Raw genomic sequence first — 24,923 nt, 5'->3', positions numbered from 1 at the left:
ATATATATATATCGGGGGATTTTTTTTTTTTAATCCTCAGAAGAACAGAGAAACCTGCAAAACAGGCTTGTAGGGATGAAATAACCTTTGTGTTTTTTCCTGACCTAACGTGTGTATATATATATATATGTATATATATATATATATATATAAATATATATATATGTATATATAAATATATATATATATATATATATATATATGTGTATATATATACATATATATGTATATGTATATATATATGTATATATATATATATATATATATATATATATATATATATATATATATATATATATATATATATATATATATATTTCCGAGCGCGATGTCACGTTATCGATGGGAAAATGCATTTTTCGACAATATGATTTGCCTGAGCGGCTAGAAGACACCGAAAAGAACAAGCGGTAGAAAATGGATTTGAAATGACAGATTGAAAAAAAATATATATTAAAAAAATAAATAATTAAATTTTTACTTCGTAGTAGTTTGGGGACCCCTGGTTTAACATGTACCAGATTTCTGAAAAAGGAAAAGGTGTAATACTATATGTCAATTTATGATACATTTTTGTGGTAATAGGCTCCAGCACCACCCCGTCACCCCCGAAAGGGACGAGCGGTAGAAAATGGATGGATGGACAAAGTTTGGGAAACCCCGCCCTATGTCGCCGAGGTTGATCAATATGTCCATATTAGGCTCCGCCTCCTTTCTGCGCACTGTTCAAAAATCCAAAGATCATGTGCAAAATCCACATTGAACTGTTCTACATGAAAACCTGAATGCTTGGTGAACAATGCTACATTTGTATTCTTTTATAAAATAGTATGTTTCCAAACAGAAAAAGGAACAACAGCAACGACATCAACAACAACAACAACAACAACAACAACAAAAAGAAGTTTAACCACCCTGTAACAGGTCAGAACCGGACTGCTGCTGCTGCTGCTGCTGCTTAATGAGTTTGTGAGAATGCCCGCCGCGGATAACCCGATAAAGTTTCTTGGGATTTTTGTTTTTTTTTCTCCAGGAGAACACTGAGGCACCTGGTGCTTGTGTCCAGAAGTCCAGCATGGAGCTCTTGGTCCTTGTCCAGAGTGCGCTTTATCACACAAAAAGTACAAATACCACCACCAATCAATGGTATCGCGAGACCTTACGAGAGGAGTCTGGTTCCAGTCCAAGGATTTCGGTCTACAAGTGTGAGTCATGGTCCATCATCCTGCCACATGTAATCCCGTTAGTACGTTTGATCCTTTCCCTCTCAGGCCATGACAAACTCGGACTTCAGGTCGGCCTTGACGTCGGGCTTCCACACGGAGTCGTCAAAGTCCAGATCCAGGGAGCCCTCGCTGGACATGCTGCTGTTGCTGTTGCTGCGTCCCGCCTTGCGGTTGGGCAGCCAGTGGTAAGGGCCGCGCTGGTCCCGCCGGGCCTTCCGGCGCAGGCGCTTCTGCTGCATCAGCAGCTGCAGGCGCTCCACCTTGCAGCGAGTGGCGCGGTTCTCCGTTTGACGGACGCGGTCACCTGGACGAGAGAGGACAAGGTCAGTTAATACATAATAGTATGCAATATTAGGCTGATACCAGCTGTTGATCCAGTCTCGACTAGTTTGTATGTGTAAAGAAAACATGACATCAGATAAGCCATCCATCCATCCATTTTCTACCGCTTGTCCCTCTGGAGACTATTCCAGCTGCATTCGGGCGGAAGCCGGGTACACCCTGGACAAGTCGCCACCTCATCTACATCCACACTAGGGTTGTCCCGGTACCAATGTTTTGATACCGGTACCAAAATGTATTTTGATAATTTTCTAAATAAAGGAGACCATAAAAAATGTCATTATTGGCTTTATTTTAACAAAAAAATCTTAGGGTACATTAAAAATGTTTATTATTGCAAATTTGTCCTTAAATAAAATAGTGAACATACAAGACCACTTGTCTTTTAGTAGTGAGTAAACAAACAAAGGCTCCTAATTTAGTCATATACAGTAACATATTGTGTAATTTTCCATTCTATTATTTTGTCAAAATTATAAAGGACAAGCTGTAAAAATTTATTATTAATCTACTTGTTCATTTTCTGTTAATATCTGCTTACTTTCTCTTTTAACATGTTCTATCTACACGTCTGTTAAAATGTAATAATCACTTATTTTTCTGTTGTTTGGATGCTTTACATTAGTTTTGGATGATACCACAAATTTAGGTATCGATCCGATGCCAAGTAGTTGATACCAAAAAACATTGGTCATATTCAAAGTCCTCATGTGTCCAGGGACGTATTTCCTGAGTTTATAATCATAATATGAATTTTAAAAATAGGAAAAATTTTGTGACAATAAGAGAAATATCAATGTAATCATAGTAGTATCGACTAGATACGCTATTGTACTTGGTATCATTACAGTGGATGTCAGGTGGCGGACCGGTACTTTTCAGAGGCGATAAAGTACCGAATATGATTCATTAGTATGGCGGTACTATACTAATACCGGTATACCATACAACCCTAATATGTGAATATTTATGTATATGTATATATATATATATATATATATATATATATATATATATATATATATATATATATATATATATATATATATATATTTTTATAATCGATTTAATTAATATATATATATATATATATATATACATACACATTAGATCAGAAGAAACACAAAGGCTATATCGTCCCCACAAGCCTGTTTCGCAGGTTTCCCTGCTCGTCAGGGGATGTTATTGAATTCAAGGGAAACCTGCGAAACAGGCTTGTAGGGATGATATAGCCTTTGTGTTTTTTCTGACCTAACGTATATTCCGCTCTACCCCGGTATTGAGCACTGTATAACGGATAAACCACAGAAACCTTGACTATATATATATATATATATATATATATCCATCCATCCCATCCATTTTCTACCGCTTATTCCCTTCGGGGTCGCGGGGGCGCTGGAGCCTATCTCAGCTACAATCGGGCGGAAGGCGGGGTACACCCTGGACATATATATATATATATATATATATATATATATATATATATATATATATATATGGGCAGCACGGTGGCAGAGGGGTTAGTGCGTCTGCCTCACAATACGAAGGTCCTGAGTAGTCTTGGGTTCAATCCCGGGCTCGGGATCTTTCTGTGTGGAGTTTGCATGTTCTCCCCGTGACTGCGTGGGTTCCCTCCGGGTACTCCGGCTTCCTCCCACCTCCAAAGACATGCACCTGGGGATAAGTTGATTGGCAACACTAAATTGGCCCTAGTGTGTGAATGTGAGTGTGAATGTTGTCTGTCTATCTGTGTTGGCCCTGCGATGAGGTGGCGACTTGTCCAGGGTGTACCCCGCCTTCCGCCCGATTGTAGCTGAGATAGGCTCCAGCGCCCCCGCGACCCCGAAGGGAATAAGCGGTAGAAAATGGATGGGATGGATGGATATATATATATATATATATAGTCAAGGTTTCTGTGGTTTATCCGTTATACAGTGCTCAATACCGGGGTAGAGCGGAATATACGTTAGGTCAGAAAAAACACAAAGGCTATATCATCCCTACAAGCCTGTTTCGCAGGTTTCCCTTGAATTCAATAACATCCCCTGACGAGCAGGGAAACCTGCGAAACAGGCTTGTGGGGACGATATAGCCTTTGTGTTTCTTCTGATCTAATGTGTATGTATATATATATATATATATATATATATATATATATATATATATATATATATATATATATATATATATATATATATTAATTAAATCGATTATAAAAATAGTTGGCGATTGATTTAGTCATCGATTCGTTGGATCTATGCTATGCACATGCGCAGAAGCGCTTTTTTAAAATGTATTTTATTTTTTATTTTTTTATAAACCTTTATTTATAAACTACAACATTTACAAACAGCTGAGAAACAATAATCAAAATAAGTATGGCGCCAGTATGCTGTTTTTTCTCAATAAAATACTGGAAAGGATAGAAATGTAGTTTGTCTCTTTTATCCGATTATTAATCGATTAATCAAAGTAATAATCAACAGATTAATCGATTATCAAATTAGTTGTTAGTTGCAGCCCTAATATACATAAATATATATAGCCTAGCCCCTGGCCAACATTTTTAACCCAATGCGGCCCCCGGGACAAAAAGTCTGCTGACCCCTGCTGGTAGACTTGTTGTACTACACTGCTAATGCTGTATTTACAGTTGCTAATTCCATTTCTCCGTATTTTTCGGGCTCAGAAGGCAGGAAGGCAGCGAAACCACAATCTATTAGCCGGCTCCATTAGTATCTGTCTGGGAATGAAATAATCAAATAAATGGCTCCAATGTCGATAAAGCCGAGCGAGGCCTCTCTGCCAGGACGTGCAACGGAGGTTCCGACTCGCACCGGAGCGCCCGGGCGTACTGGCACGTATAAACACGTACACACACACACACACACACGCCGCAGTAGCTTTTAACGTGGGTCGATGGTAAATTAAAAAGAGCTATTGATTAAACCTTGGCTCTAGTGCAGCCATCCATCTCTGAGCCCGGGACAACGCTATTGGCTTTCAATAGAAAATGCAAGCGAATGGAAATTGTACACGGAGAGACGGGGAGAGATTGGGTTTTTCTTCTATTTTTTTAATTTTCTTCTTCCTTTATGGCTTCCTACTCTCAGCTCATTGACCCAACAACCCCTTGGTTTCACCCCCTCCTCCCCAGAGACAGTCTAGATGGGGCAGTGTGAAAAAGGGGAATGGATAGAAGAGGGGAGGTGGTGTGGGGGTTAAGGAATTCCTCCCCTTGGGGCGAGTGTAGGGAAGGACTGAGGGGAAGGGTTGGGGGCTAAGGATCAGGCCGTAGGTGGCAATTTTTCTCAATCGATTGTGGCCTCCCTGCGCCCCCAAACACCCCTATTGGAATGATGTGGGGTCTTTCATTCCCCCCACCCCCTTTCCTTATCCATTCCATTGAATGCATCCCATTGTTACCATGGAATATTCAAGCATTATGTATAACAGACATGGGCAAATTAAGACCCGGGGGACGCATGTGGCCCGTTAAGCTTTTCAATCTGGCCCGCCGGACATTCCAAAATAATTATTTTAGATCTTTAAACTGTAGCTGCCATTATGATGTGCAGTGATGTTTTCAATTGACCGTAAGTCTTGAACTATACAAAGTATTTCAATGGTTGGAATCTGCGCTTTTGCATGATATACTACTTACTATGGTCATCTAATTAGTAGGGATGTCCGATAAATGCGTTAAAATGTAATATCGGTAATTATCGGTATCATTTTTTTATTATCGGTATCATTTTTTTTAAAAATTTTTTTTAATTAAATCAACATAAAAAACACAAGATACACTTACAATTAGTGCACCAACCCAAAAAACCTTCCTCCCCCATTTACACTCATTCACACTCATTCACGCAAAAGGGTTGTTTCTTTCTGTTATTAATATTCTGGTTCCTACATTATATATCAATATATATCAATACAGTCTGCAAAGGATACAGTCCGTAAGCACACATGATTGTGCGTGCTGCTGGTCCACTAATAGTACTAACCTTTATCAGTTAATTTTACCCATTTTCATTAATTACTAGTTTCTATGTAACTATTTTTATATTGTTTTCATTTATTTTTTATTCAAGAAAATGTTTTTAATTTATTTATCTTATTTTATTTTATTAATTTTTTAAAAAGGACCTTATCTTCACCATATTTATTTATTTATTTTTTATAAAATCAGCATAAAAAACACAAGATACACTTACAATTAATGCACCAACCCAAAAAACCTCCCTCCCCCATTTACACTCATTCACACAAAAGGGTTGTTTCTTTCTGTTATTAATATTCTGGTTCCTACATTATACATCAATATATATCAATACAGTCTGCAAGGGATGCAGTCCGTAAGCACACATGATTGTGCGTGCTGCTGGTCCACTAATAGTACTAACCTTTAACAGTTAATTTGACTCATTTTTATTAATTACTGGTTTCTATGTAACTGTTTTTATATTGTTTTAATTTATTTTTTGTTCAAGAAAATGTTTTTAATTTATTTATCTTATTTTATAATTTTTTTTTAAAAGTACCTTATCTTCACCATACCTGGTTGTCCAAATTAGGCATAATAATGTGTTAATTCCACGACTGCATATATCGGTTGATATCGGTATCGGTTGATATTGGTATCGGTAATTAAAGAGTTGGACAATATCGGAATATCGGATATCGGCAAAAAAGCCATTATTGGACATCCCTACTAATTAGTTACAATGGTAATCTAAGTCAAGCCGCAGCATCAGACGAGGCACCAAGCAGTGTTGGTGGGGAGCGTTTCCACAGAGTGTCAGCCTGAAATGCGGGTGTCAGGGACAGACGCGGGAGGAGATTTTTACACCAAAGTTCTAAAGCTTAGTGATGTATCATATATATCAGACTGTAGGTGGGTTTATTGTTTACCCTTCACGTTCATATTTCATTGCGTGTGTTGGATTTTTGTTGCGTTTCGCTCGATTGTAAAACATGTCAATAGAGAGGGGGTGTGACGTTCATATGTTGTCAATATTCAGTGTTTTATCATTCATAGTTAATATTGTAAATCCCACATTCTTTATTTTCATGTACCGTATTTTCCGCACTATTAGCCGCACCTAAAAACCACAAATTTACTCAAAAGCTGACAGTGCGGCTTATAACCCGGTGCGCTTTATATATGGATTAATATTAAGATTCATTTTCATAAAGTTTAGGTCTCGCAACTACGGTAAACAGCCGCCATCTTTTTTCCCCGTAGAACAGGAAGCGCTTCTTCTTCTACGCCAAGCAACCGCCAAGGTAAGCACCCGCCCCCATAGAAGAGGAAGCGCTTCTTCTTCTACTGTAAGCAACCACCCGCCCCCGTAGAAGAAGAAGAAGCGCGCGGATATTACGTTTCATTTCCTTTGTGTGTTTACATCTGTAAAGACCACAAAATGGCTCCTACTAAGCGACAGGTTTCCGGTTCATGAAAAGACGCAATCTCTCCATCCGCACACGGACTACTATTTCACAGCAACTGCCTAAAGACTTTCAAGAAAAGCTGGCTACTTTCCGTGCATATTGTAAAAACAAGATAGCTGAAAAAAAGATCCGGCCAGAGAACATTATCAACATGGACGAGGTTCCACTGACTTTTAATATTCCTGTGAACCGCACTGTGGATACAACGGGAGCACGTACGGTGAATATTCGCACCACAGGGAATGATAAGTCATCCTTCACTGTGGTTCTAGCTTGCCATGCTAATGGCCAGAAACTTCCACCCATGGTGATATTCAAAAGGAAGACCTTGCCAAAAGAGACCTTTCCAGCCGGCGTCATCATAAAAGCTAACTCGAAGGGATGGATGGATGAAGAAAAGATGAGCGAGTGGTTAAGGTAAGTTTACGCGAAGAGGCCGGGTGGCTTTTTTCACGCAGCTCCGTCCATGTTGATATACGACTCCATGCGCGCCCACATCACGCTGGTTTTTAATATATTATTAAAGTTTGACTGACCTATCTGACTGTTTTTTTGACATTCCCTTTAGCGCAGTTAGATGCGGCTTATAACACGGGGCGGCTTATAGGTGGACAAAGTTTTGAAATATGCCGTTCATTGAAGGCGCGGCTTATAACCCAGGGCGGCTTATGGTGCGGAAAATACGGTACATTCTGGGTGTCTCATTCAGTAAAAAAAAAAAAAATTCTGTTTTTTAAGGCGGTCTGTCATAACGTTTTTAGCATAAAATCAGACATTATTGTGAGGTTTTGTATTAGTGTTCCTAAAAATAGGACCCAAACACACATACTGTACAGCAGATTTTCACAGCTTACATATATATATATATATATATATATATATATATATATATATATATAGATATATAGTCGAGGTTTATGTGGTTTATCTGTTATACAGTGCTCAATAGCGGAATATACGTTAGGTCAGGAAAAAACACAGAAGCTGTATCATCCCTACAAGCCTGTTTCGCAGGTTTCCCTGGTCGTCAGGGGATTTTATAAAATCCTAACGTATATAGATAGATATATATACTGTATATACCGACCCCAGAAACATATTTTTCTCTAAATTTGGACCCCAGAGTCAAAATAATTGCCCAGCCCTGATGTATAATATACATCAGCAAGGATGTGTGCTAATAGCGGACCTATGATGATTTCTATCTACTGTTTAAACACCTCCTTGTGGCCTTGATAATATGTATGGGATTTGCTTTTGTGTAAATGTTGCATACATTTTGCTCCACAGTTACATTTACAACCTACTTTCTGCATACAGTACAGGCCAACAGTTTGGACACACCTTCTCATTCAATGCGTTTTCTTTATTTTCATGACTATTTACATTGTAGATTGTCACTGAAGGCATCAAAACTATAAATGAACACATGTGGAGTTATGTACTTAACAAAAAAAGGTGAAATAACTGAAAAAGTGTTTTATATTCAATTTTTTTCAAAATAGCCACCCTTTGCTCTGATTACTGCTTTGCACACTCTTGGCATTCTCTCGATACGGTATGGTAAAAAACTGGCAGCGGAGTTGCCAAAATAAAATTATATTCACAGTGATATGTTGTAAAAATAATAATAATTAAAAAAAAAAAACCATATATTTTACAGTAAAAGTCTGGCATAAGCTGCCAGTTTTTTCCTGAAAAAAACAACGGTAAAATCCAGTTTTTTTTTTACTCTTTAAGTTAATTTTTTTTTTTAATATTTAAATTTTTACAGTAAAATTAAGTCAAGTAAGCGGTCAGTTTTTCTTTCTTTTTTTTGCTTTACTGTAAAATCCACGGTTGATCATTTTGTGGTGCCACATTTTATTATGGTAAAAAACTGGCAGCAGAGTTGCCAAAATAAAATTCCATTTATAGTGTTATGTTGTAAAAGTATCAATAATAATGAAAAGAAAACACCATATATTTTACAGTAAAAGTCTGGCAACTAAGCTGCCAGTTTTTTTCCTGGAAAAAACAGTGGTAAAATCCACATATTTTTTTTACGCTTTACATAATTTTTTTTTTAAATATTTAAATTTTTACAGTAAAATTAAGTCAAGTAAGCTGTCAGTTTTTTTTTGTTTTTGTTTTTTTTTTACTGTAAAATCCACAGTTGATGATTTTATGGTGCCACATTTTATTATGGTAAAAAACTGGCAGCGGAGTTGCCAAAATAAAATTCCATGTATAGTGTTATGTTGTAAAAATATTAATAATAAAAAACCTCACCTTATTTTTTACAGTAAAAGTCTGGCAACTAAGCTGCCACTTTTTTTTCTGGAAAAAACGGTGGTAAAATCCACATATTTGTTTTACTCTTTACATAATTTATTTTTTTAAATATTTATATTTTTACAGTAAAATTAAGTCAAGTAAGCTGTCAAGTTTTTTTTGTTTTTTTTACTGTAAAATCCACAGTTGATGATTTTATGGTGCCACATTTTATTATGGTAAAAAACTGGCAGCGAAATTGCCAAAATAACATTCCATTTATAGTGTTATGTTGTAAAAATATTAATAATGAAAAAAAATACCATGTATTTTACAGTAAAAGTCTGGCAACTAAGCTGCCAGTTTTTTTTCTGGAAAAAACAGTGGTAAAATCCACATATATTATTTACTCTTTACATAATATTTTTTTGTTTAATATTAAAATTTTTACAGTAAAATTAAGTCAGGTGAGCTGTCAGTTTTTTGTTTGTTTTTTTACTGTAAAAAAAGTGTTATGTGTAAAAATATTAATAATAACAAAAACTCACCATATATTTTACAGTAAAAGTCTGGCAAAAAAAACAGTGGTAGATTTTTTTTACTCATTACGTACATTTTTTTAAAATATTTAAATTCATAGGCAAATTCATTAATTATTTACTGTTACAAGCGGCCCTCTAATGACCGCCATGACTGCGGCGTGGCCCTCAATGAAAACACGTTTGACACCCCTGCTGTAGAGAAGGCAGGGGCAAACTACTTTTAATTTGTTTTTATTTTTTTAAATCGTCCAAAGTGTAGCCAGCAACTTGCAGTGCTATTCTGCACTATTCCAGTCGCACAGAAAATGCAGCCAAACTAGTTGTATGTTCGAAAAGTCAAAAAGTTTGCTGTGGACTAATGTGAGCGCAGGGTAGCAGAGGACAGGAGAAGAAGAAAGAAGGGTTTTGGGAATGTGCTTGGAGCTACACCAAAATGTGTGTGTGTGTGTGTGGTCATTCATCAGCGTCACTACCGGAGCCCTGGGCGGCTGGGCCGGACACAGTTGGCCACAGAGATCTCCAGTCTATGTTTATGACAGTAGGGCTATTATTAGTGCTGGATAAGAGGGACACAACACACACATGCATGCATGCTGGCCCACAGCCTGACTGCAGAGCTCTGACGTTAACACAATAACCTCGGCGGACCCAGCGACGGAAAGAGAGATGGCGAGGACTCACAGGAAGTGCATGGGATATAAGATAAACAATTGTCTGCTTCTACTTATTTGACACAGGCCCCGTGGAAGCCGGAGAGGCTGAGCGAGAAAGACAGGAGGTGATGTATGAATAATCGATGTGTCAGTGAGCTTTCCTTGCCTTTCAGCCCGGCCCAGCAACAAGACCACGAGTAGGAGGAGGGCTGGGAGAAAAGGGCGGTGAGGGTGAAGTGTGCAGGACACAACATGGAGGGAGCTTCTGCTTTTACCAAAGCTTTGCATTTTGCACTAAAAATATCCACAAACATGTGCCTCATTGTACTAAATACATCTGAGCAATTCAAAGGTTCCATATGAGACTATTTTTCAACAATTCTAAATAAGTCTAAGGCTACGTCTACACTTTATAATCCCTTAAACAAATAATTATTTAGTCGTTTAAGGTTCCCCTCCTCAAAAAATGCTTACACGGGTAAGTGCGCCGAGTATTTTCTTGAATCTCCGGCTCTTAGCTTTGTATGGACTCATGGATTGTTTACTAACTGAGTTCGGAGAGGAAGTGACGTCAGAAAGACCGCGCCCCACACAGCCAGCTTCATAATAAAGCGGTTTCGTAACTCGGAGCTAACCACTGGATATATGGAGGCGAGTCATCCAGACCAACGTTCCCTCTAAGGTGCGCGCCTGTGCAATTGCGCACTGCTCAAGCGTCCTCTGCGCACGGCAAATTTATGCCACGCACAAAATCAAATAAAAAAATCAGCGCATAACAATCGATCACTTTACTGAGTAAAACTCTTTATTGTCGGCCATAAACACATCACCAAAACATTAGTAAAAAAAATAATATCTAGCAAAACTGGTCATTTTCTGCAGTACAAACCAGACCAAAACCAACTTTGTTATATCAACAGCAGCCGCTTGCTCTTTCTCACTTGCGCCAACACTTGCACATATGGCACTTAGCCAGTGATGCGTTTACAGCCACACAAAAAGTCGGACAACTCCAACACCACACATAAAGTGTCATTCCAGGTCGTTACACTATGATTTACCAATCAAATGTGTGCTTATTCTAGTGTCATTTATTAGGAATCTTAATTGGTAAAGCTTGACTGTCATCTTTCGGGAATGTAAACAATGAAACACCGGCTATGTTATCCGGCACAACAGTCAGGGGGTGCATTCTACGACGGGGGTGCGTTATCCGGCACAACACCTGCCGCAATACACCGCTTCCCACCTACAGCTTTCTTCTTTGCTGTCTCCATTGTTCATTGAACAAATTGCAAAAGATTCACCAACACAGATGTCCAGAATACTGTGGAATTTTGCGATGAAAACAGACGACTTAATAGCTGGCCACCATGCTGTCCCAAAATGTCCTCTACAATCCGTGACGTCACGCGCAGGCGTCATCATACCGAGACGTTTTCAGCAGGGTATTCCGCGCAAAATTTAAAATTGCACTTTAGTAAGCTAACCCAGCCGTATTGGCATGTGTTGCAATGTTAAGATTTCATCATTGATATATAAACTATCAGACTGCGTGGTCGGTAGTAGTGGGTTTCAGTAGGTCTTTAAACGACCATTGTCTGTGTGTGGACACGGATAAGGTCAGGTGGGATCTACCCTGGATAGCAGGGGCCTTAGTTGTTGAAATCATTAAAACTACTGACCATGATTTCATATTCAGGATCGATCGAATGATTGACTTTAACGTGAGATTCTATGCCGGAACCTGGGGAAAAACAAAGTAGCCCGGCGCCACCAAACAGCTAGAAACAGTCAAATCGGACACCGTGCCGATCAAACCGGTGGGTAAAAATGAGCGTTGTGACAGCCAGTGAAAGGGCGCTTGACAGCCCTGCAGGGACACACGCTCTTCAATGACTTTTAAGACTTCATTTGCATTCTCCCTGGCTCTCCTTGTCGACAATGAAAGGGCACCTGATGTGCTTGACTGGCTTTTCGCTCGATAGCGCCGTTAAACTGCGTCACCAACGGGGGCGGGGGGGCTGCACGTGTGAGAAAAGTCTCAACCGTTGGATAACGGAAGACGGTCGAGGTGGGGGTTTAAATTCCTCCTCACCCTGCCCTTTTGGCTTGGCCGGGACGCTAACGTGACCTGACAAATCTAAAGGGGACGAGTGCGGGGGTGAGGAGATCCGGAAGGCGGGGAGAGAGAGACAGGAGCTTATTCTGTGTTGTACTAAGGCAGCTGCAGTGGGAGACGGACTAAAAGGCAGCCCCTATAATCCCAAAGCCCTCCCCTTCCTCTGCCCCACAATGGCTCAGCCCGGTGCCCTCTATGCAGCCCCTGTCCCCCCCCCCGGTCCCTACACAATGGCTTTAGCTTGGGGATCCACCCTCCTCAGTAATAGAATTTATCTAACAATCAAGCCTGACAGGCCTGAAATGAAAAATCCCCATACTCAGCAGTACCATTCAAAACCCAAGCTTTTAACCAGGCGGCCAGAGTGTGTCAAGCTTTTTTATTTACGCTTGTCTTAGCCCCTCGGCGCACATCCCCCCCCCACCCAGGCCTAACTCCCTCACACATGAACTTGCAGTGGAAAAGGGTAAATGCTCTCTGGAGACGGCCAAGCTATGTGACATTTTCAAGAGGCTGTCTCAAGTATAAGTGCATGCACACATATTCACTGGTTAGTGCCTTTGAATGGAGACAGGCCTCTGTGAAGTAGAGTTAAGCCGCCGTGTTAAGTCCCCGTTAAGTTCGCCGCCAGGTGTCGACTGATAAGGCTATCCAGGAGCACTTAGGGTGTGCTCACACTAGGCCATTTTAATCGCGCTGGACTCGCACTGAGCGTCCGTGCTATCGCCTGTTTTCTCGTCCAATTACTTGAATAATGCTGTATTACGGCAATTTTTCAGACTTTAGGGATTATTTCTCATTTCAAGTCGTTTTGTGCAAGGTGGTGACTGCCATTCATTACTTGGGAGAGGAGCCATCGCATTAATTTAATGACATACCGTATTTTTCGGAGTATAAGTCGCACCGGAGTATAAGTCGCACCTGCCGAAAATGCATAATAAAAAAGGAAAAAAACATATATAAGTCGCACTGGAGCCCGGCCAAACTATGAAAAAAACTGCGACTTATAGTCCGAAAAATACGGTACTTTGATTACGTACATGGATGTAGGCTCAGGCAGGCCAGCAAGCTGTGGGTTTTGACTTTTTGAATATAAAAGTTAAAAAGTTAAAGTAGCAATGATTGTCACACACACACTAGGTGTGGCGAAATTACTCTCTGCATTCGACCCATCACCCTTGATCAGCAGTGGGCAGTGAGCAGTGGGCTGCAGCGGTGACCGCGCCCGGGAATCATTTTTGGTGATTTAACCCCCAATTCCAACCCTTGATGCTGAGTGCCAAGCAGGGAGGTAATGGGTCCCATTTTTATAGTCTTTGGTATGACTCAAAGCGCTTTGACACTATTTCCACATTCACCCATTCACACACACACACACACACATTCACACACTGATGACAACATATTTGATGTTCAAACTGATAAACATTTTTTTTTTTTTGCAAATAATCATTAACTTTAGAATTTGATGCCAGCAACACGTGCCAAAGAAGTTTGGAAAGGTGGCAATAAATACTGATAAAGTTGAGGAATGCTCATCAAACACTTATTTGGAACATCCCACAGGTGAACAGGCAAATTGGGAACAGGTGGGTGCCATGATTGGGTATAAAAGTAGATTCCATGAAATGCTCAGTCATTCACAAACAAGGATGGGGTGAGGGTCACCACTTTGTCAACAAATGCGTGAGCAAATTGAACAGTTTAAGAAAAACCTTTCTCAACCAGCTATTGCAAGGAATTTAGGGATTTCACCATCTATGGTCAATAATATCATCAAAGGGTTCAGAGAATCTGGAGAAATCACTGCACGTAAGCAGCTAAGCCCGTGACCTTCGATCCCTCAGGCTGTGCTGCTTCAACAAGCGACATCAGTGTGTAAAGGATATCACCACATGCGCTCAGGAACACATCAGAAACCCACTGTCAGTAACTACAGTTTGAACATCAAATATGATGTCTTTGTAGCATATTCAACTGAATATGGGTTGAAAATGATTTGCAAATCATTGTATTCCGTTTATATTTACATCTAACACAATTTCCCAACTCGTATGGAAACGGGGTTTGTATATAATGTAGGGTTGTACGGTATACCGGTATTAGTATAGTACCGCGATACTAATGAATCATATTCGGTACTATGCCGCCTCTAAAATGTACCGGTCCCCCACTAGCTCGCGCCCCAATCGTCGTTACGTCATGCCATTGTTGGTTTTACGAGCAGAGGAGCATGTTCGGCAGCGCTCAATCACAGAGTACTTACAAGCAGACACAGTGTGTAGACAGAAAAGGGAGAACGGACGCATTTGGGCTAAAAAACTATCGATAAAGGTGAAGTTATAACACTGAAACACCCTCAGGAAGAGGTGCTTTAAGACATGGCTAGCTACTTAGCGGCTAAAGTTCCGCCACAGTGCTTTAGCTACTTCTAAATGACTAATCCTCGCCTCCATGGCGACAAATAAAGTAAGTTTCTTACAAGTATCATCCCTGCAGGATGAGGAATAGCTAAACATGCTTCACTACACACCGTAGCTCACCGGCGTCAAAATGTAAACAAACACCATTGGTGACATCCACCGTAATGATACCAAGTACAGGAGCGTATCTAGTTGATACTACTATGATTACGTCGATATTTTTGGCATCACAACATCTTCTTTCGTTTAAAAAAAAATGTATATGATGTTTATAAACTCAGGAAATATGTCCCTGCACACATGAAGACTTTGAATATGACCAATATATGATCCTTTATCGGATCGATACCTACATTTGTCGTATCATCCAAAACTAATGTAGAGCATCCAAACAACAGAAGAATAAGTGATTATTACATTTTAACAGAAGTGTAGATAGAACATGTTAAAAGAGAAAGTAAGCAGATATTAACAGTAAATGAACAAGTATATTATTCATTCATTTTCTTCTTGTCCTTAATAATTTTGACAAAAAAATAGAATGTAAAATGACACAATATGTTACTGCATACGTCAGCAGACTAAATGAGGAGCCTTTGTTTGTTTACTTACTAATAAAAGACAAGTTGTCTTGTATGTTCACTATTTTATTTAAGGACAAACTTGCAATAAGAAACATGTGTTTAAAGTACCCCAAGATTTTTTGTTGAAATAAAGCCAATAATGCAATTTGTTGTGGTCCCCTTTATTTAGAAAAGTATCGAAATAATTTTGGTACCGGTACCAAAAACACTACTAGCCGCACGTCATCATTGTCACATGCAGTGCCTAAGAAAGATTCACCACATAAACGGGAGTGCCACGGGTTGGTTGACCGGGATATATAGAAGGTTTGACAGCTATGATAAGGGTGTGCATTCAATTGTCCTTTACCCTGGCCAACATCACCCAATTCGTGCCAGACGACAGGAAATTGATCAGTGCGCTCATACTCGCTCAGTGAGATTAGCCTTGTGGGAGTATTTTCCTTGATCATTGGAACACCAGACGGAAGTGTCCACAATGAGACCTGCGTTCATTGTTGTCTCAGGTAGGAGGACTACTAAGTCAAAAAACAAGTGGCAATATATTCTGTCTTGGTTAATGGATGGGATTTTACACCCAGATGATGAATGAAGGCTTAGTTTGCGGTTTTAACAACCTCCAGTGTTGAATACATCTATTTAAAGCGACAACAAAGTGCCAGCAGAACACTGAGAACACAGTGTTGATGCACAACACAGACATGGAAAAAGAAGGAGGGGAAACTGAATTGGAGGAAAATGGACAGATGGATTTTACAGGCGAGGCTGTTTTTGAACGGGGGGAAATAGTGTGGGTTGTTGGGTGCAGTGCAGATGTAGAGACAGGACAAGGGTAATGGTAGGAGTGAAGGAACGGTCTTCCCTAAGTTAGGAAAATAAGCTTGTGTTGTTCCAACTGTTCACCGGACACTTGTAAGGGCACAAGGGGGTGACACGGGGGGATGCAACTCAGCTGCTAGAACTGAACCACTATTCTACTCAAACATTAAAACATGATTCACTGACACCTCGGGACTCGAGTATCCTCCACATGAGAAACCGAGGCCACCAGAAGACAATGCTTCATCTTTCATTCAGTTCCATCAAAACCGCTTTGACTTGTTTTGTCAAGTGTGAACCTGATAATCCGAACACTGGTGTGCACCAAACAGGTGGACCCGGATCGCATGAGAAGTGGATATCGGTCCGCTTCTAAGTGAACTTGTGTGGTTTGGTTGACTTAAAGGCCTACTGAAACCCACTACTACCGACCACGCAGTTTATATATCAATGATGAAATCTTAACATTGCAACACATGCCAATACGGCCGGGTTAGCTTACTAAAGTGCAATTTTAAATTTCGCGCAAAATATCCTGCTGAAAACGTCTCGGTATGATGACGCCGGCACGTGACGTTACGGATTGTAGAGGACATTTTGGGACAGCATGGTGGCCAGCTATCAAGTCGTCTGTTTTCATCGCAAAATTCCACAGTATTCTGGACATCTGTGTTGGTGAATCGTTTGCAATTTGTTCAATGAACAATGGAGACAGCAAAGAAGAAAGCTGTAGGTGGGAAGCGGTGTATTGCGGGCGGCTGCAGCAACACAAACACAGCTGGTGTTTCATTGTTTACATTCCCGAAAGATGACAGTCAAGCTTTACCATTGGCCTGTGGAGAACTAGTACAACAGAGACTCTTACCAGGAGGACTTTGAGTTGGATGCGCTGACGTGGTACCGTGAGTACGCATGCAGCTACGGCCTCCAAACATTTGATCGCTTGCCCGTACGTGCGTGCTGCTATGTGCATGTCACGTACGTAACTTTGGGGACTTTGGGGAAATATATGCGCTGTATGAACTTTGGGAAGGTGAACGGTACTTTGGGCTGTGGGATTGAGTGTGTTGTGCAGGTGTTTGAGTTGTATTGGCGGGTTATATGGACAGGAGGGGGGAGGTGTTTGTTATGCGGGATTAATTTGTGGCATATTAAATATAAGCCTGGTTGTGTTGTGGCTAATAGAGTATATATATGTCTTGTGTTTATTTACTGTTTTAGTCATTCAGCTGAATATCAGGTCCCACCCGCCTCTCACAGCATCTTCCCTATCTGAATCGCTCCCACTGCCCTCTAGTCCTTCACTCTCACTTTCCTCATCCACAAATCTTTCATCCTCGCTCAAATTAATGGGGAAATCGTCGCTTTCTCTGTCCGAATCGCTCTCACTGCTGGTGGCCATGATTGTAAACAATGTGCAGATGTGAGGAGCTCCACAACCTGTGACGTCACACGCATATCGTCTGCTACTTCCGGTACAGGCAAGGCTTTTTTATCAGCGACCAAAATATGCGAACTTTATCGTCGATGTTCTCTACTAAATCCTTTCAGCAAAAATATGCCAATATCGCAAAATGATCAAGTATGACACACAGAATGGACCTGCTATCCCCGTTTAAATAAGAAAATCGCATTTCAATAGGCCTTTAACTTCAAAGGTGAAAACTACACTGCAAAAAGTCAGTGTTCAAAAACAAGAAAAAAAAAATACAAAAATTAGGGGTATTTTATTTGAACTAAGCAAAATTATTTGCCAATAGAACAAGAACATTTGGCTTGTCAAGACTTTCCAATACAAGTAAAACTAGCTAACTTCAATGAACCCCAAAATACCTTCAAATAAGTATATTCTCACTAATAAGTGCACTTTTCTTGGTAGAAAAAAAAATATGAGACCCTTTTGCTCAATATGTTGAAAAATGCTAGTGCCATTATATTGACATAATGATATGCACTCGGCATTACATTTCTTGAAACCAGCAAATTTATACTAAAAACTAATATATTGTTCTTAAAGGAAAGGCAACAAGGCAGCCGCTTGTTACTCTCGGGGTCTCCTAGCCGCTCAGGCAAATCATATGGTCTAAAAATGCATTTTTCCATCGATAACATGACATCATTGCGCCAAGTGCGTGCTCTTTCAGTCAAATTAGTGTGCATACATAAAGCCCGGCCCCCGGCCAAAAAATTTTTTATTGTAATTTTGAAGAATTTATCTGAATGTGCATGAACTATTTCTGTTCAAAATTGTTAGAAATGTCACATGTTAAATGTTTAAATATTAACTGTCAGTTTACTGTACTGTGCCAACTGTACTACTATATGAGTACGTATTTTCTATTTTTTCATTGAAAATAAAACCGCAAAGTCCATTTGGCTGTCATCTGTTTTAATTATGAGACACAATTGTGTCAAAGTCATGATTTTTTTTTTTCATGCTTGAAAAAAAAATATATATATTTTTTAAGTATTTTTATACTTATGAGTGTTGATGACACAGCTTTGCAACAGTTGATATTCTAGTTTCAAGCATGTTTTACTCAATTTAGGTCATCAAATCTCAGCAACAAGCTGTAATATCTTACTGAGATCATTTAGGACCAAAACACTTAAAACAAGTAAAACACTAACATAAAATCTGCTTAGTGAGAAGAATTATCTTATCAGACAGAAAATAAGCAAATATCACCCTTATTTGAGATATTTCATATTATTAGACTTCAGTTTTTGCAGTGTGCGGAAATGTACAAATGTGCAAGTGAAAGTGTGTTTATTTGCTCTGCTCTCTGTGTGTGTCATACCAGCACTCTTTAAAAGTATATTTTAGAAGCCTTTTGTGAAATCCAAGCTGGTAAAAATAGCAAAATGTATAAGTAACCTCTGTAATCAACCTTGCAGGCAGCATTTTGCAATACTATCATTTAGTTACGTCTCTTAATACCGTATCTTTCGGAGTATAAGTCGCACCTGCCAAAAATGCTTAATAAAGAAGGAAAAAAAACATATATAAGTCACACTGGAGCACGGCCAAACTATGAAAAAAACTGCGACTTATAATCCGAAAAATACGGCATATCCCAAAGCTCTCAAATCAAGGCTTTACACGTCGTGTAAATGGTAAATAAAAACAGAATACAATGATTTGCAAGTCTTTTTCAACCTATATTCAATTGAATAGACTGCAAAGACAAGATACTTAACGTTCGAACTGGAAAACGTTGTTATTTTTTGCAAATAGTAGCTCATTTGGAATTTGAGGCCTGCAACACGTTTCAAAACACGTCTTTTTCATGGACGCCCCTGCTTATTCTTCCACTTGACCCCCACCCGCCCCTTGGCTCTAGCACCTTGTACCATGGTGAAGTATTTCAAATTTGCCCAATGCACAGGGACGTCGATCGGGTCTTGCAACGTCATCAACCATCACCGTTTGCCAGCAGTGACGTAAGGCAGATGCAACAAATGTTTACTTTCAAAATGCCATCGCACGCGATGTTCAGCTTTGCTTGTGCTTTTTAAATTTTTTCCCCTTCTGTCTTTATTAAAAAGATGACCGTTTAAACAACGACGTTTATGGCGAAATAGGCAAATGTTGCCGCATCATCTTGCGGTATGTAAAATGTGTTTCACTGTGTATTTGCGTTTGAACCATTGGGTTCAATATGATGTCGGTCCACTTTTTGCAGCTATTACAGCTTCAACTCTTCCGGGAAGGCTGTCCACAAGGTTGCGGAGTGTGTTAATAGGAATTTGAGGTCACAACCTGATGTTGGTGGAGAAGGCCTGGCTCTCAGTCTCCATTCTAATTCATCCCAAACGTGTTCTATCGGGTTCAGGTTAGGACTCTGTGCAGGCCAGTCAAGTTCATCCACACCAGACTCTGTCATCCATGTCTTTATGGACCTTGCTTTGTGCACTGGTGCACAGTCATGTTGGAAGAGTAAGGACCCTGCTCCAGGAGTTGGGCTTGGCCCCTTAGTTCCAGTGAAATCAACTTTGAATACTCCGGGATACCAAAAAATTTTGGACAATTCCACGCTCCCAACCTTGTGGGAACAGTTTGAAGCGGGCCCCTTCCTCGTCCAACATGACTGTGCACCAGTGCACAAAGCAAGGTCCATAAAGACATGTATGACAGAGTCTGGTGTGGATGAACTTGACTGGACTGCACAGAGTCCTGACCTGAACCCGATAGAACACCTTTGGAATGAATTAGAACGGAGACTGAGAGCCAGGCCTTCTCGACCAACATCAGTGTGTTGGAAGAATGGTCAAAAATTCCTATAAACACACTCCGCGACCTTGTGGACAGCCTTCCCAGAAGAGTTGAAGCTGTAATAGCTGCAAAGGGTGGACCGAAATCATATTGAACCCTATGGGGTAGGAATGGGATGGCACTTCAAGTTCATATGTGAGTCAAGGCAGGTGGCCAAATACTTTTGGCAATATAGTGTATTTGTACGCTTCTCTGAGTTTCTGCTCTGCCATCTATATCCCACTTCGCTTCAAGGGAGGTACTTCGCCATTCCCCTCTATCTGTCATAAAATTCGAACCCCTCTTGATTGACATGAACGCACATAACGAAGGAGGGAGGGCAAAAAACAAGGGTGGTGGAGGTATTAAAATTGAGCTTTAGTCCTTACTCTTTGTGTATGTTCTTTACTGCACAGCCGTTGGCACCATGACAAAAATACCAGATTAAGAGCTCACTCTTCTAAGTTATTTTTGGACTGAGCCAGAATACCAAACCACAAGTATAAACGCAGCTAGAAGTCATATGTAATGCACATCTGTCTGATCGGTCTGTCGGAACTCCATCAGCACCAGTAACCACCCCAGCCCTTGAGCATGGGTATATTCCGCTTGCGTCATCTTCAAGCCTGTCTTTGAACCGCCTAATCTAGTCTAAACATAACCCTGCCTTCGGGCTGGAAGGGGTGAACCTATATGTGCTCGGTGCACATAAACAATGCTGCGTGACAACTAAAGCCTGACTGGACAGGTCTGGAGAGGCTTGTGTTGCATTTCAAAGAAAAGCCTCCCCGTGTGCTTGTCATGTGCCTCGCTAAAGGTTACTGCCGAGGTTGTCTAATATTTATAATTATTTTTTGGTCGAATCAGCGTCATACAGTAATGTGAAACCCATCCATCCATTTTCTACCGCTTATTCCCTTTGGGGTCGCGGGGGGCGCTGGAGCCTATCTCAGCTACAAATTAATGTGAAACCATGTATCCAAAACCAGTGAAGTTGGCACGTTGTGTAATTCGTAAATAAAAACAGAATACCGTATTTTCCGCACTATAAGGCGCACCTAAAAACCACAAATTTTCTCAAAAGCTGACAGTGCGCCTTATAACCCGGTGCGCTTTATTACGATTCATTTTCATAAAGTTTCGATCTCGCAACTTCGGTAAACAGCCGCCATCTTTTTTCCCGGTAGAACAGGAAGCGCTTCTTCTTCTACGCAAGCAACCGCCAAGGAAAGCACCCGCCCCCATAGAACAGGAAGCGCTTCTTCTTCTACTGTAAGCAACCACCCGCCCCCGGAAGAAGAAGAAAAAACGCGCGGATATCACCGTACGTTTCATTTCCTGTTTACATCTGTAAAGACCACAAAATGGCTCCTACTAAGCGACAAGGATCCGGTTCATAAAAAGACGCAATCTCTCCATCCGCACACGGATTACTACCGTATTTCACAGCAACTGATATTCCTGTGAACCGCACTGTGGAACGGGAGCACGTACGGTGAATATTCGCACCACAGGGAATGAGAAGTCATCCTTCACTGTGGTTCTAGCTTGCCATGCTAACTTCCACCCATGGTGATATTCAAAAGGAAGACCTTGCCAAAAGAGACCTTTCCAGCCGGCGTCATCATAAAAGCTAACTCGAAGGGATGGATGGATGAAGAAAAGATGAGCGAGTGGTTAAGGGAAGTTTACGCGAAGAGGCCGGGTGGCTTTTTTCACACAGCTCCGAAGGCGAACACACCTTCACTAAGACGGGCAGACAGCGCCGGACGACATACGCCAACATTTGCCAGTGGATCGTAAATGCCTGGGCAGATATTTCGGTCACAACTGTGGTCCGAGCTTTCCGGAAGGCAGGATTCACAGAACTACTGGACAACAACAGCGACACTGACTCCGATGACTTCGACGAGACGGAACCGGCCATTTTGGATCCCACGCTTGCGCAACTTTTCAATTCGGACACCGAAGACGAAGAATTCGAAGGATTTACGAATGAAGAATAACTTCAGAAGGTGAGCGCTATGTTTATTTTGTGTGTTGTGACATTAACGTTCGAGCAACATTATGTTGCTATTGCTCTACACCATTTTGAATTTTACTATGTTTGTGATTGCACATTTGCGTACATTTTGGGACAGAGTTGTTAGAACGCTGGTTTTCAATATATTATTAAAATTTGACTGAACTATCTGACTGTTTTTTTGACATTCCCTTTAGCGCAGCGTAGGCGCGGCTTATAATCCGGGGCGGCTTATTGGTGGACAAAGTTATGAAATATGTAATTCATTGAAGGTGCGGCTAATAATCCGGTGCGCCTTATAGTGCGGAAAATACGGTACGATGATTTGTAGGGATGTCCGATAATGGCTTTTTGCCGATGTCCGATATTCCGATATTGTCCAACTCTTTAATTACAGATACCGATATCAACCGATATATACAGTCGTGGAATTAACACATTATTATGCCTAATTTGGACAACCAGGTATGGTGAAGATAAGGTACTTTAAAAAAAATAAAAATAAAATAAAATAAAATAAATAAATTAAAAATATTTTCTTGAATAAAAAAGAAAGTAAAACAATATAAAAACAGTTACATAGAAACTAGTAATTAATGAAAATGAGTCAAATTAACTGTTAAAGGTTAGTACTATTAGTGGACCAGCAGCACGCACAATCATGTGTGCTTACGGACTGTATCCCTTGCAGACTGTATTGATATATATTGATATATAATGTAGGAACCAGAATATTAATAACAGAAAGAAACAACCCTTTTGTGTGAATGAGTGTGAATGGGGGAGGGAGTTTTTTTGGGTCGGTGCACTAATTGTAAGTGTATCTTGTGTTTTTTATGTTGATTTAATAAAAATTAAAAAAAAAAAAAATTAAAAAAAACGATACCACTAATAAAAAAAACGATTTCCGATATGACATTTTAACGCATTTATCGGCCGATAATATCTCTAACTTATATTCAATTGAATAGACTGCAAAGACAAGATATTTAATGTTCGAACTGAGAAACTTAATTTTTTTGGGGGCAAATAATCGTTAACTTAGAATTTAATGGCAGCAACACATTGCAAAAAAAGTTGGCACGGGGGCATTTTTACCACTGTGTTACATGGTCTTTCCTTTTAACAACACTCAGTAAATGTTTGGGAACCGAGGAGACCAATTTTTGAAGCTTTTCAGGTGGAATTCTTTCCCATTCTTGCTTGATGTACAGCTTAAGCCCAAGTTGACAGGTCTGGACTACAGGCAGGCCAGTCTAGTACCCGCACTCTTTTACTACGAAGCCACTCTGTTGTAACACGTGGCTCGGCATTTGTTCACAAAGTGGTGACCCTCGCCCCATCCTCGTTTGTGAATGACTGAGCGTTTCATGGAAGCTGCTTTTATACCCAATCATGGCACCCACCTGTTCCCAATTAGCCTGTTCACTTGTGAATGTTCCAAATAAGTGTTTGATGAGCATTCTTCAACTTTCTCAGTCTTTTTTTCCACGTGTGCCAGCTTTTTTTTGCCACTTGTGCCAGCATTCAAAGTTCCTTTCACTGGAACTAAGGGGCCAAGCCCAACTCCTGGAGCGGGTCCCTTACTCTTCCAACATGATCCGTTCTAATTCATCCCAAAGGTGTTCTACCGGGTTCAGGTCAGGACTCTGTGCAGGCCAGTCAAGTTCATCCACACCAGACTCTGTCATCCATGTCTTTATGGACCTTGCTTTGTGCACTGGTGCACAGTCATGTTGGAAGAGGAAGGGGCCCACTTCAAACTGTTCCCACAAGGTTGGGAGCGTGGAATTGTCCAAAATGTTTTGGTGAACCGGAGCATTCAAAGTTCCTTTCACTGGAACTAAGGGGCCAAGCCCAACTCCAGGAGCGGGTCCCTTACTCTTCCAACATGACTGTGCACCAGTGCACAAAGCAAGGTCCATAAAGACATGGATGACAGAGTCTGGTGTGGATGAACTTGACTGGCCTGCACAGAGTCCTGACCTGAACCCGATAGAACACGTTTGGGATGAATTAGAACGGAGACTGAGAGCCAGGCCTTCTCCACCAACATCAGTGTGTGACCTCAAATTCCTATTAACACACTCCGCAACCTTGTGGACAGCCTTCCCGGAAGAGTTGAAGCTGTAATAGCTGCAAAAAGTGGACCGACATCATATTGAACCCTATGGTGAAACAGTGAAACACATTTTACATACCGCAAGATGATGCGGCAACA

At 40.5% G+C, this 24,923-nt stretch overlaps 1 protein-coding gene across 1 annotated transcript in view; it reads right to left on the bottom strand.

The window, feature by feature from the left end:
• Positions 1 to 322: 322 nt before the first annotated feature.
• Positions 323 to 24,923, bottom strand: part of midn (midnolin) — a 77,871-nt gene continuing 53,270 nt past the window's right edge. Inside the window, exon 8 of the mRNA XM_061977811.1 lies at positions 323 to 1,530. Coding sequence (XP_061833795.1) covers positions 1,268 to 1,530 — 263 coding nt within the window. The 3' untranslated portion in view covers positions 323 to 1,267. The remainder of the gene's footprint in view (positions 1,531 to 24,923) is intronic.

Source organism: Nerophis lumbriciformis, linkage group LG18 (assembly GCF_033978685.3).
Source record: "Nerophis lumbriciformis linkage group LG18, RoL_Nlum_v2.1, whole genome shotgun sequence".
Taxonomy (NCBI): Eukaryota; Metazoa; Chordata; class Actinopteri; order Syngnathiformes; family Syngnathidae; genus Nerophis; species Nerophis lumbriciformis.
This window is presented reverse-complemented; position numbering and strand designations above follow the sequence as displayed.